The 13858-nt window shown below is 42.0% G+C and overlaps 2 protein-coding genes across 3 annotated transcripts in view; one reads left to right on the forward strand and one right to left on the reverse strand.

The window, feature by feature from the left end:
• PRPF18 (pre-mRNA processing factor 18) overlaps positions 1-10525 on the forward strand; it is a 49415-nt gene extending 38890 nt beyond the window's left edge. For both annotated transcript variants that reach the window (XM_067703878.1, XM_067703881.1), the window contains one exon: positions 9924-10525. In XM_067703878.1, coding sequence (XP_067559979.1) covers positions 9924-10004 — 81 coding nt within the window. In that variant the 3' untranslated portion in view covers positions 10005-10525. The remainder of the gene's footprint in view (positions 1-9923) is intronic.
• FRMD4A (FERM domain containing 4A) overlaps positions 479-13858 on the reverse strand; it is a 646084-nt gene continuing 632704 nt past the window's right edge. The window contains exon 23 of the mRNA XM_067703847.1: positions 479-2018. Within this exon, the coding sequence (XP_067559948.1) occupies positions 1979-2018 (40 nt within the window). The 3' untranslated portion in view covers positions 479-1978. The remainder of the gene's footprint in view (positions 2019-13858) is intronic.

Consider the following 13858-nt stretch of genomic DNA (forward strand, 5'->3'; position numbering starts at 1 on the left):
AATGTTCTTTTATATATCAAACATTCAGAGAAGTAAAAATTGAGAGCACCTCTCTATTTCTTACCATACACTCCAGAAGAAGATTTAGTCCCAAACTATTTTTTCTTTAATTTTCCACTAAGTCCTACAGATCCTGAATACTTCAATACATTTAATACTTGCATTGGGACTCTTCATTAGAAGCAGCATGAGATGGCCTTCATCTGCCATCATCCCAAGTAGCTAGATCCAGATCGGGTATTAAAAAGTCTAGAATGAGTAATTCAGATCAACTCAATGTTAATCATATACTTGTAAGAAAAGAATTCCTGTGGGCAGTTCTTAAAGGCTTGGCCTTTTTATGCATGGCTGTGAATGTTAGTTGCTATTGTAGAAATTAACTTTTCATCATTAAGTACACATTTTTTGAAAATCACATTTCGAGTCAAATATGTATTCCTTTAGTCTGAAGTTAGGATTAATTAGTAACTTAAATATCTCATGGTAATTCGTTCCTTTATTGGAACCTTGGCAGTTTGTTGATGGAATTTAAATAGCTGCATGGAAAATGTTCTCAACTTATCCCTGTTCTTCATGTTCCTAGGCTGCACCACTAAACGCATCTGTGCTTTCGTTTTCAAGACTTTGTTCTTACAGGGTACACTAGTGACAGGAACAGAAATAATTGATAAAATGTCTTCCGTATACTTCAGTAAGGAGATTACTTAAAAACAAAAAAAGTCTCCCTCAAGTGCTATTAACTAATGATAGTTTATAAAATAAAAGGCGAATCTAGCTAAAAGGGTATGATTGTAATTTGGTTTTTTTTTTTTTTTTTTGCGCGGACCTCTCACTGTCGTGGCCTCTCTTGTTGCGGAGCACAGGCTCCAGACGCGCAGGCTCAGTAGTTGTGGCTCACGGGCCCAGCTGCTCCACAGCATGTGGGATCCTCCCAGACCAGGGCTCGAACCCGTGTCCTCCGCATTGGCAGGCAGATTCTCAACCACTGTGCCACCAGGGAAGCCCTGGTTTGGTTTTAAAAAGCATTTGCTTTCTGCAATGATAAAAAATTGCTGTTTTTTTGAGTTGATGCAGGTTGATTGTTTTAATGGTTCATTGATTTATCTGGATATAAACAACTCTATTCAGGATTTGTATCCTATATCACATACTGTGATACACCAAACTGTATATATAATTGATATTTTTATGCCTTATCTAGAATATGCTGTAATGCTTGCAGTTAGGTTATTTAAAAATTGTGGTGAAATATATATGGCATAAATTTTACCATCTTAACCATTTAAAGAAAATCTTTATTCAGCTCTACCATCTTAACCATTTTTAAGTGTACAGTTCATCAGTTAGACTTTTAAATGCAGAATGTTTTCCTAGAAACAGTATTGATTTAAAAAAAATCAGTTTTAGTTAAATATTGTATGGGGAGAAAGTCATTAAGGAGCCATTAATGAGGACTCTGTAGAATCTGGAAAGGCTCAGGACGTGGGACTTTTAGGTACTTCTAAAAGACTGGACCAGGGACTTCCCTGGCAGTCCAGTAAGATTCCACCTTCTAATGCAGGGGGGTGCAGATTTGATCCCTGGTTTGGGAGTTAAGATTCCACATGCCTCGTGGCCAAAAAATCCAAAACATAAAACAGAAGCAGTATTGTAATAAATTCAATAAAGACTTTAAAAAATGGTCCACATCAAAAAAATCTTAAAAAAAAGACTGGACCATGGGATGGGACTGAAAATGAAGGAGTGGTTGAGAATTAGGATAAGTAGTCCAGAGATTCCTTCTACCCTGTGCAAGTGGGCCCTCCTGCCTTTCTCCCTTATAGCAGAAAACAGGTTAACTTTCTGAGGGATTTGTAGCCTCAGGCAGGGTGAGATGCCCTACTCAAAACAGGCAACTCAAGTGAGGGTCTGTGTGTTGACAGATGGGACCTCTGGTTCCTTTTCTCCACTGGTCCCTCTGATGCTGGCAGCCAGGCTGTTATCCCACCTCAGGAGACAGGAGGGTTCTTCTCTGTGAACTGACCCAAGAGAAAAGATGCACAGTTACTAACAATTAGTATTCTGCTAATGAAAAAACTAACTTGCTGCCATATTGTCCTAAAATGAAGTTCCATTGATGAGCCCTGCCCATTCGGTGAGTGTCCTTTAGCTCCTTATTGCCTTACTCATAAATATGCATGTTCACCTAGGATCATCAGACATTCAGGGAAAGTTTCCAACATGAAAGACAGAGACCAAAAAACACATGGAAAAAAAGGAGTTGAGAGAAACTGAATTATAGCATAGGGAACAGAAAAAAACCCTTTGATTAAAAAATTAATATCCTTAGATAAGGTTGTAACTATGAAATAACAATAGCTACAAAAAAAGAATTAAAACAAGCTTTCAGAAGTTAAACATTATAGCAGAAATTTAAAAATTAGATAAAAGGGTTATAAGATAAAGTTGAGGAAATCTCAGAACTATGAAAGATACGAGAACAAAAGAGTCAATCTATAAGGTCTGCAACTATTCAAATTCCAGGAAAAAGAAAAGAGAAATTGGAGGGTAGGAAATAATTAATGCAGGAAGAATTCCCAGAGCTGAAGGACATGCATTTCTAGAATGAAAAAAGAGCTCACTGAATTCATAGCAAATGAATAGGAAGGATCTCACATCAAGGCTCAATATAATCAAATATTGGAGGCCAAGGATAAAGAGATTTTCAGTGCTTCTGGAGAAAAGAAACAGGTCACTTATGAAGACTCAGGAATTAAAATGCCCTCATACTTCTCATTAACGGTTCTGGACGCTGGAAGACAGTGGAGCAATGCCTTTGTATTAGTAAGGGAAAAAGTCTCCAACTCAGAATTCTATTCCCACATGAACAGTCAAGTGTGAGTATAGGTTAAAGATATTTTCAGACAGGAAAAGTCTCAAAAGTGTGACCCATCTTGTGTCACATACCCATTCTCTAGAATCATTATTATTGTAGCTAACACTTACATGGTGTTTACTGTGTGCTCACTGCAGCAATTTAGCACATATATATTCTCTCTCACTCTTCTCTCTCTCACATATGTAGTAAGAGGATGATACTGTGATTTCTTTGTTTTACAAGTGGGGAAACTTAGGCATGGAAAAGTAATTTCCCAGGGTCACACAGCTAGTAAGTGGTGGAATTGGGATTTGAACTTGTATAGTCTTAACTCCACTATGTTATATAGCTAATACTTGAGGATGTGCTCCACCAAAATGAGGGAAGCAAACAAAGATCCAGAAAACAAGATCCAGCACAGGAGCAGGGCAAAAGGAATTCCCAGGTTGAAGGTGAAGGGATGCTCCAGGATTGTAGCAGTACAAGGAGGTCTGGAATTCAGCTGATCTAGATTGGAACAGATAAGACAGAGGGCTCCAGGAAAAAAATGGAACAGCTGTACTACCTGATGTGTTTGGTCATATTGAGAGTAGTCTCACTGTTGGAGAATGAATTGATATCTACGCAGAAAAGCAAAAAGATGGGGAAGAATACCTAAGAAAAAGGATATTGGCTCTGTTTTGGACAATATTTGTGTAGACATTATGAGGTATATCCTAAACATCGTGCTCACTGAGGACTGTGACTTGGGGGAGGAGAGGGAGAGAAAGGCGCGTGTGTGCATAGGTGGGGCCAATGCACGTAGTGTAAGAGATGAAATCTTCACCTTTCATAGGAGGTAGAAAAATAAAAACTGGAAAAAAATCAAGCACTGTCAGCGTGTAGTATCTAGAAATATGGCAGTAAATACCAGAAGAAACGCCTAAGAGATTTGGAGTGGTTGCCTTTGGGGTGATGGAATTAGGGATTGGAAAGGGTGAGGCAGGGGACTGCTATTATTTGATAGAAGAACTGTGTAATTTTAAAAATATATACAATAACATGCACACAAAACATGGGATTACCCTTGGCTTTTCTCTCTGTCTCAGCCCATGTCCTGTCAGCAAACCGTGATTGTCCCATGTTCAGCTTACATCTGGGGTGATCCCTTCTTACCACCTGCACTGCCACCGTCTGGGTCTGGCCCCTGCCTGTCTTCTCTGGATGACTGCAGGGTCTCCTCTCTGTGCTTTTTTCCTTGCCCCTCTTCTGTTCAGTCTGTGTGGCACCCAGAGGGATCCAGTTAAAATACAAACCAGACTGTGATGCTCTCTTGCTCAGAGCCCTACAGTGGCTCCCTAGTTCAGGGAGAGCCAGAGCCCTTCCGGTCACTTCCCACATCCACACACGCCTCTTGCCTGCCTGACCTTCTCCATAGCACTTGCCACCATCCAACACATTAGATATTTACATATTCATTTTGTTTCTTGTCCATTTTACATATTTTGTTTCTCGTCTGTCTTCCTTTATTAGAGTATATTCTCAATGAGGGTGAGGATTTTTTCTCTTTTTTTCCCCTGCTCTATTCTCAGAGCCTAGAGCAGTGCTTGGCACGTAGTAGGCACTGAATAAGGATTTATTAAATAAATGTATTGCTTTTATAAAAGTGAAAATTATATTTAAAAATACTACTTGTTTTTAAAAAGCTATTTGCAATAAGCTAAGCTAAGCAGCTCCTTGTCTTACTGGTTTAAGCATCCCCAAGCAATTTGAAACTAAAATCCTGAGGGACCTAACTGAAAAGATTTGTCTCCATTTGGAAAATACTCATATGTTATCATCAGGTTATGCCCCTTTAAAACTCCGTGCTGGGTGCCGTCAGTCCTTATGGCAAAAATTTACTGTAACGTTCCATGGTAACTATTTATGATGGAGACTGTTGAGTTTCACAACTGTTTGACAGCTAAGATTTCAGACAGGGTACTCTTTTTTTTTTTTTTTTTTTTTTTTGCGGTACGCGGGCCCTGTCACTGCTGTGGCCTCTCCCGTTGCGGAGCACAGGCTCCGGACGCACAGGCTCAGCGGCCATGGCTCACGGGCCCAGCCACTCCGCGGCATGTGGGATCTTCCCGGACCGGGGCACGAACCCGTGTCCCCTGCATCGGCAGGCGGACTCTCAACTACTGCACCACCAGGGAAGCCCCAGACAGGGTACTCTTAATATTCATTTTTTAAGCGTAGAATCTGTTCAGTGAGTGTAAATAAGCATCACAGATACCTTCAATAAGGCACAAACACCTAAAATTCTAATTCCTACAGTGTAAGGAAAATGACCCCCAGCGTCTTAGCATCTGTTTGCCTTTCATTGGCTCATAATAATTCTTGCTGTGTTTTGCTGCAGATTAAAGCTGTTTAGTCTTTCATTGGACTGTTCCCTTTCCTAGCTTTGCCTCTCTTCTCACCTCTTCCTTCAGGAGACTTAGGATCCTTTTAATGATATCACAGACATTTCCATGGCTGCAGCTCCAGTTCTGTAGCCACAGGATTAGAATTCACAGCAGGAGAAGCTGGACTGTGAGAGGGAAGGGTCTTTGTCCTAAAGCAACACCCGATTAGGCGCAGCTAGCAGCAACAGCGCCAGCAGAACGAGGAGCACAGCAGGCTCCCGGGCTTCCTTCGCACTTGCCGGCGAAAGTCTTCCTTCGTGGAGACCAGCTGAAGGATAACCTCCCTCCACACTCCCACTCCTTAAAATAGCATAATATGGACAGTCTTTGAACCCACAAAGGACTTGACGTGAAATGTTTGAAAATCGTGTTTCTCTGATGTTGAATCTCTTAGATTATAGCTCACTTCGTAGAAGTAATTTGTTTGTGTTATCTGCTTACTATGGGACCAAAGAGCTTTGGCAGGCTTTTTACCTCATTGTTTTGTTTTGTTTTTGGTGATTTTACTTAGCTTAAGTGTTGTTTGAATATGAAGGTAATTACAGAGTAAGAGTTCTAGATCTTTGGTGATGTTTTCGCTACCTGTTAACATTAGTATGTATTTTGAGGGGGTTTACCCTTCCTGCTCGGACTTCTAGATGCACTTTTCTGTTACTAGATTGTATAATTCCAGCAACATACTCTGCTTTTCCCACTGGGTCATGAAACTCTTTCTTCTTTTAAGAGCACATGATATTTCATTGTATCATTTTTAGGAAAGAAAATGAATTTGGGGGGAATACTAGTTAAGTACCAGGTAGTGTGCTATATATTTTTTCATATCTAATATAGACCTGAACATAATCAACCTTTGGCCTCTGATGGCATTTCATTGTTCTTACTGTGTTAGGAACTGGGTCGTTTCAGTTTTTGTGAATGCAAGGTGAGAAACCTTAAAATAATTTGTGCCAAAAATTGCTTTGGAGATCATTAAAATTAAGTGCTGCTGTTACTGGTTGTCGTTTTTAATAACTTATCAATATTGCTATAGATGTCTAGATTTCAGTAAGACATCTGACAAAGTGTCTCCTTGTAAACAAGGACATTTGTAGGCTGGTAGATAAAAGAGTAAATAGGATTCAATGCTAGTTGTAAAACTTGCAGAATTGTTCTGGAGAGATCTATAGTGGCACATCGCAGGTTTCTGCCCTTGTCCCTGGCCTGTTTGTGAACTTGGATAATGACTTAGCGGCATGTTTGCTTGCTGGTGGATGAGAAAGCTAAGAAGAATAACTGAAAATAAAATGCCCACTAAAGATTTTAAAAGATTACAGACTGAAGGATGAGTTGAAAGGGACTGATTGAATCTTTCTTAATTGTGACAGTTCTTATCATCAGTTAAAAATATCACTATGAAGTTATAGACTGGATGAGAACTGGCCAAATTGTAGAAGAGATAGAAATTTGTAGAAGAGATAGAAATTTGTGACATCATGGGAATTTGTGTATTGCATTTGTCTATAAAGAACCGAAGGCCATGGTAACAGATGCCAAAGGTACAGAACGAAGGCGGTGTAGTAGTGCTAAGACTACATTCTGCAGAACTGGCCAGGTCGTGCTTGTGCTATTTTTTATGATTATAGTACAATTTTTTTATTGTGTAATATTTGGTACGTAAAAAAGAACACATGTGATATGTAAGTTATGAAGCAAAGAATAAGATAAATGTGTAAAGGCCTTAATCCCAGCTTAAGAACTAGAACTTTCTGAAGATCATAGAATCTGTATTTTCCTCCTGTACCCCAGAAGTAACCATTATCCACAATTTGTCATTTCCTTGCTTTTTCAAAAATAATTCCACCATGTTATGTGTGTATTTCTTAGCAATATATTATTTTTAAGTTGTTTCTGAGTTGTATTAAAATGGTATAATAGTAGAAGAATCAATATTGTTAAAATGACCATAGTACCCAAGGCAATCTACAGATTCAATGCAATCCCTATCAAACTACCACTGGCATTTTTCACGGAACTAGAACAACTAATCTTAAAATCTGTATGGAAACACACAAGACCCCAAATGGCCAAAACGATCTTGAGAAAGAACAGAGCTGGAGGAATTATGCTCCCTGACTTTCATCAGAACATTATGATACTGGCACAAAAACAGACACATAGATCAATGGAACAGGATAGAAAACCCAGAAATAAACCCATGGCTTATGGTCAATTAATTGAGGACAAAGGAAGCAAGAATATACAGTGCAGAAAAGACAGTCTCTTCAATAAGTGGTGCTGGGAAAACTGAACAGCTACATGTGAAAGAATGAAATTAGAACATTCTCTAACACCATATACAAGACTTAAATTCAAAATGGATTAAAGACCTAAGTGTAAGACCAAATACTGTAAAACTCCTAGCGGAAAACAGGCAAAACACTCTTTGACATAAATTGAAGCAATATTTTTTGACTCTGTCTTAGAGTAATGGAAACAAAACAAAAATAAACAAATGGGATCTAATTAAACTTATAAGTTTTTGTAGAGTAAAGGAAACCATTGTCAAAACTAAAAGACAACCTACTGAATGAGAGAGAATATTTGCAAATGATATGACTAATAAAGGATTCATACCCAACGTATATAAACAGCCCATTACAGCTCGACAAATAGCCCACTTAAAAAATGGGCAGGGCTTCCCTGGTGGTGCAGTGGTTGAGAGTCCGCCTGCCGATGCAGGGGACATGGGTTCGTGCCCCAGTCCGGGAAGATCCCACATGCCGCGGAGCAGCTGGGCCCGTGAGCCATGGCCGCTGAGCCTGCACGTCTGGAGCCTGTGCTCCGCAACGGGAGAGGCCACAACAGTGAGAGGCCCGCATACCACAAAAAAAAAGGGCAGAAGAACTGAATTGGCATTTTTCCAAAGAGGAAATGCAGATGGCCAACAGGCACATGAAAATATGCTCAACGTGGCTAATCATCAGGGAAATGCAAATCAAAACAACAATGAGATACCACCTCACACCTGTCAGAATGGCCATCATTAAAAAGTCTATAGATAACATGCTGGCAGGGATGAGGAGAAAAGGGAACTGTTGTACACTGTTGGTGGGAATGTGAATTGGTGCAGCCTCTGGAGAGCATTAAGGAGGTGTCTTAAAAAACTAAAAATAGAACTACCATATGACCCCGCAATTCTACTCCTGAGTATATATCCAGAAAAACCCCAAAACACTAATTTAAAAAGATACATGTACCCTAATGATCATAGCAGAACTATTTACAGTAGCCAAGACATAGAAACAGCCTAAGTGTCCATCAGTAGACGAATGGATAGAAGAGGTGGTCCATATACACAGTGGAGTACTGCTCAGCCATGAAGAGTGAAACTTTGCCCTTTGCAGCCGCAGGGACAGACTTTGTGGGCGTTATGCCCAAGTGAAACAAGTCAGAGAGAGACAGTGACGTCACTGACATGTGAAGTCTAAAAGATGCAGCAGACTAGTGAACATAACAAAAAGAAGCAGACTCACAGACACAGGGAACAAACCAGTGGTTACCAGTTGGGAGGCGGGGGGAGAAAGGTAATATAGGGGAGGGGGAGGTACAAACTGTTGGGTGTAAGACAGGCTCAGGGATGTACTGTACAACACGGGGAAGACAGCCAATATTTTGTAATAACTGTAAATGGAAAGTAACCTGTAAAAATTATATATAATAAAAAAAGTTTTAAATGGTGTAATACTGTACATAGCATTTTGCCACTTGCTTTTTTTTTTTGGCTGCGTTGAGTCTTCGTTGCTGCCCGTGGGCTTTCTCTAGTTGCTGCGAGCGGGGGCAGCTCTCCGTTGGCCGTGTGCGGGCTTCTCACTGCGGTGGCTTCTCTTGTTGCAGAGCACAGACTCTAGGTGCACGGGCTTCAGTAGTTGTGGCTCGTGGGCTCTAGAGCGCAGGTTCAGTAGTTGTGGTGCATGGGCTTAGTTGCTACGCGGCGTGTGGGATCTTCCTGGACCAGGGCTTGAACCCGTGTCCCCTGCATTGACAGGCGGATTCTTAACCACTGCACCATCAGGGAAGCCCCTTGCCACTTGCTTTTTACATTTAACGTTCTAAGATTCATGTATATCCATTGTTCTCAACCAGAGTTTCTCATCTGGACTGTAGAACACAGAAGATGATTTGAGTGCCCATTTTCTCATTTCTCCCAAGGATGGGACACATGTAGCACCCTTTTAGGGTACATCGGAGAGGAGCTGTCTCATTACATATAATGGATGCTTTAGGCTAGCCAGCAGGGCTTAATTCTCTATTGGAACCTGGTGGAGAAAGGCTAAATTGTAGCTCTAGGTAATTCTTTTTTACTGATGTGGTATGTTCCATTTGTGAGCATACTAAAGCTTATTCACATATTCTCCTATGATGGACATTTGGGTTGTTTCTGGTACTTTTGATGTTATTGTTTTTGTGAACAAGCTATGACCATCTTGTACCTTTCTCTGAGTGCACACGATTAAATCTTTCTCTCAGTGTACATCTGAGTGGTGTTGCAGGGGACTGCTGCATTTTAGCGGGGACGTTGGTAAACTGGAGTGAGTATAGAGGGCGATCGAGAATAGTTTAACCATATCATAACCAACCATTATTTATTTTTATTTTCTTAGGGATTGAAGAGGTTAATGACCATTTGCCAGAAGCACTTTCCTACAGATCCATCAAAATGTGTGGAGTACAATGCACTATGAGATCTGTGTGCGGCCCGTGAATATCACAAGAAACTTAAGGAAGCCTGGCGTGGACTTGTGGAATTGCCAACAGCACGAGGGAGGAAGAAAAAGGAATTTCTGGTCTCTGAGTTCTGCCTAATGCAACTCTTGGTTTTAAGAACTGTGTTGGCTCTCATGTTCCATCTGACTGCCAAGTGATTTTTGTGTCTTGCTTTTATTTTAAATAGTCGAAAAATTAAGTTCTAAAGACTTTTCCCCATAATTTAAATGTGTAGACAACAGTCACAGGACAGGGTTTAAAATAACTTTTCCCCTCTAGACCTGAAAGTTGCAGTTAGAGGATTAAAAAGGAACATTTGAGGATGGACTTAATTATTTCTGTAAAATATGGTAATTTTCACGTTGCCTCTTATGAAGTGTTTATAGAAAAATATTTTTACATTTTTCAACAAAAACATGGAACCATTTAATGAAACTTGATAGTCCTTAAATGTTGCTGAACTTTTGCCATCTTGCAATAGATTTGAATGTAAATATTACTACTGTTACGTGTTATTTTTCTTGCATTTCAAAGCTTGCTTTTATCTTTTAAATTGTGTAAATTTTAGTATTGGTCATCTCTCGGGACAGATACAATTAACAGGAAATAGAAGTTTGGAACACAAAGATTTGAACCAACAGAAGTTCAAATACAGTAACCCCAGTGCATCAAGGTTCAAGGTGGGGAAATGGATTGTCAAGCCAAGAACGGGGATGTTTCGCTGCTGCTGGTTCTTCCTAGAATAGGACTGCCCGTGAGCGTCATCCTCCCGAGACCAGTGGTGGACAGCTATCCCAGCTCCATCCCGCCCAGCAGAAGAGGAAGTTGCCAGGACTCTTGGCCGCTGCCCGAGACAGTAGGTCCTGGGTCTGATTTTGCACAAACGAGGACTTCTTTTGAATCTTGCACAGTGTCACCCCCAGATAATTGTGGCGAATCACTGCACCTTAGAGGTTGAGAGGACTCAATGGATAGAGGCAGGTGGGGAAACAGAAAGTTGCCTGAGCAGGTGGATTGGCACTGCCGGCTAGAGGTAGGAGTGGGGCTCCAAAGTCAGAACTAACTCACCTCATGCTGCAGCTCCCCACCTGTCGCGTAAGGGTGTGAGTATGTATGTACGACCGTGAGCAAGTCACTTCAGCCCTCTAAGCCTCAGCTTCCTTATCTGCAAAAGGTGGTGATACTTGTACGTACCTCATGGCATCACTGTTGTATTTACGTAAAAGAAAACGCTTAGCACGCTGCCTGGCAAGTAAGAGCTCAGTAAACAGCAGTTGTGTCCTTGTTGTTAGAGTGAAGACAAAGTAGCTTTCCCCAACCTGCCGTCAGGGTCATTGTGGGCTCACGTGACGAGAACAGTGGTGGTGGCAGCAGCGTGCTAGCAGCGTCGGCAGTGCTCGTAGGAGCATCTATTAAGCATTTACTGTGTCCAGGCTCTATAGCTGCTACACTTTGAGCCAGTTCTGAGTTTAGAAGGATCGAGAATGCGGTGGGGCTGGAGTCAGCTGCGCGGGTGCAGGTGGGCTCACAGTCACTTCTCCTGGCCCCTCTTGGGAAGCCTCGAAGGCCAGTTCTGGCCACTTGTGGGGTCTGTGGCTGTGCCTGACGGATCGTGTCCGCTGGTCATGGGTGCGATGGTGGCAGAGGCCTGCTGTCCTAAATTGAATCAGGGTTCCTTGCCTACTTTAGAGACCGTTTCTTATTACAACCGAAGAGAGCTTACTAGAGCAAATAAGAGACAGACGTTCATAAGAGATGACGACAGTCTAGACTTCTCTTATGTAGTCTTGTTGTATAGGACTTGTTTATAAATATTGTTGAACGAACACTCCCCCAGGTCACTTCTTTTTTAATTCCCAGTCAGCATGGTAGTCAGCTAATTTTGTGTTGTCTTCCCATTTGCTGTTAGTTAATATTCCACCACAAAGAAGAAACTGCGTCATGTGACACCAGTATCTTCTAAAACTGATCAGTGTGGGTAGATGGTTGGAAAAAAGAGTTGTACTGTATTCTGCAGTGCTGTGAATGTCGGTCATTCTGGGCTTAGGTTGAAAGACGCAGATCTTGTGGAAAAGTCTTCCGTTTCCCTGAAGTGAAAGATATTCAGAGGATTGCAGATGTCATGGGGGTGTGTTAAAAAATGACCTCTCACAGTCTCCAAATCATGAAAATTTTAGTTCACCAGATGCTGCATATTTCTATTCTTTAGCTATTTCTAAAACAATAAAGGCCTGTCTTTTAAAATCAGTCACAGTCCTGAACTAAGTATATTTTTCCCTTTCTATCTCCCACCTGCTCAGACTCCTTTCCAAAGGAGTCTTTCTGGATTCATATTTAGTGAAACACTGGTTTCCCCCCAGAAGTAAATACTGCTTTTCTTAGGAGGGTTCTTGCCAGCTACAAAGACCGAGCAGTATTTTTCAGCACCGCAGCACGGGGCTGCGGCAGTCTGGAGGTCACGGCTGTGGTTCTAGCCTTTGGGGAAAACTAGGAAAAGAAGGCTGAGGCCAGAGACAATTGACACACAGCGGGGAGAGAGGAGGGATGGTCCTGGTCCTGTAGGAAGGAGGAGGAGTCCCGAGAGACCAGAGCCAGGAAGGCAGCTGCCACTAGCAGCAGCATTTAGGGTGTGCTGCGACTCTAAACTCTAAGGAAGAACTTGGAGGAATAGAAAATCGGGTTGATAGCGGTGTGACTTCTTAACGTTAAGTGTTTCCTTCTGGTGGTCTCCTGACCCAGTCTAGCCCTTTAGATTGTCCCGGGATCTGACACCAGTAAATACTGTAGAAATACAATTGTCTTTTTATATGAAAGAAAGTGTTTGGTAGCTTTGAACTTGGGGGATTCCTATCACTGGCTCCTTTGCAGCCCTGCAATAACCCCCTTTAGTGCTTCTGGACCTAGAAGGGTAGTAGAGCTAAGTGGGGCAGATTCAGTGAAAGGGGAGCTCGGGTTGAGCTGCGGCCATTTCCTTTGTGCAAATATCTCAAAGAGCGTAACTTGGTGGGTCATGCCTCCCTCCTCCCGCCCTTGTGTGTGGAGCCCCTGGAGCCCCTGGAAGAATGTCTGTCCCATAGAAATTCATAGTATGGAGTCACATTGGGAGGCTTCAGCTGAAAGCACCTTCTCATGGCAGGTGTATGTAAGAGTTGCCAGCTGTCGAGAGTCAGGAGCCAGCTCCAGTCCCTGGAGGGTCGCTGTGGGAACACCATCACGGCAACTGGTTTTCATCACACACTCTGCAGTTGGATTGGCTGAGTTTTAACTACGCAGTAGTCCTGGAATGGTTAACAGTAACCTTAAAATCTTTTGAAATTGAAAAATAAGTTCTGGTGGTGTGGACCAACTGGGGGAGTGCAGCGTGGGCGGCGGCAGCTGTGGTGTGCGCCGAGCCCATTCAGGATTCTGGGACCGCGCTCATTTAGAAAAAGTGTTTTTTACATTTACCAGAACAGTTTATCGTGAAAGCATTGGTTATTATTTTTCCACAAACTCTTACGCAGCTTGTCCAGACTGCTCCTTGTGTTGATGGTAATGGTTACTCTGTTTAACTAGGCCACTTCCTTTTGTTTAGTCTGTCCTCTCTGTCCTTAAGCACCAGCTTTGAAATAATCGTCAGCCTTCTCGCAGCATTCAAGGTGAACACACTGCTTGGACCACGGACGGCAGCTGAGAAGGTTTGAGCTGCTTCCTGAGCGTCGTTGGTGATCACACATGCAGTCACCGAGCTTCCTGCCACCACAGTCCAGTCACTGGCGTACGTGGCTCTCCTTGCCCTCTGCACGCCCAGATTTTACAACTTGCCGAAACCAAATTGCCTTTGCTCTCCAAC

The sequence above is a fragment of the Pseudorca crassidens genome, chromosome 1 (genome assembly GCF_039906515.1).
Source record: "Pseudorca crassidens isolate mPseCra1 chromosome 1, mPseCra1.hap1, whole genome shotgun sequence".
Lineage (NCBI taxonomy): Eukaryota > Metazoa > Chordata > Mammalia > Artiodactyla > Delphinidae > Pseudorca > Pseudorca crassidens.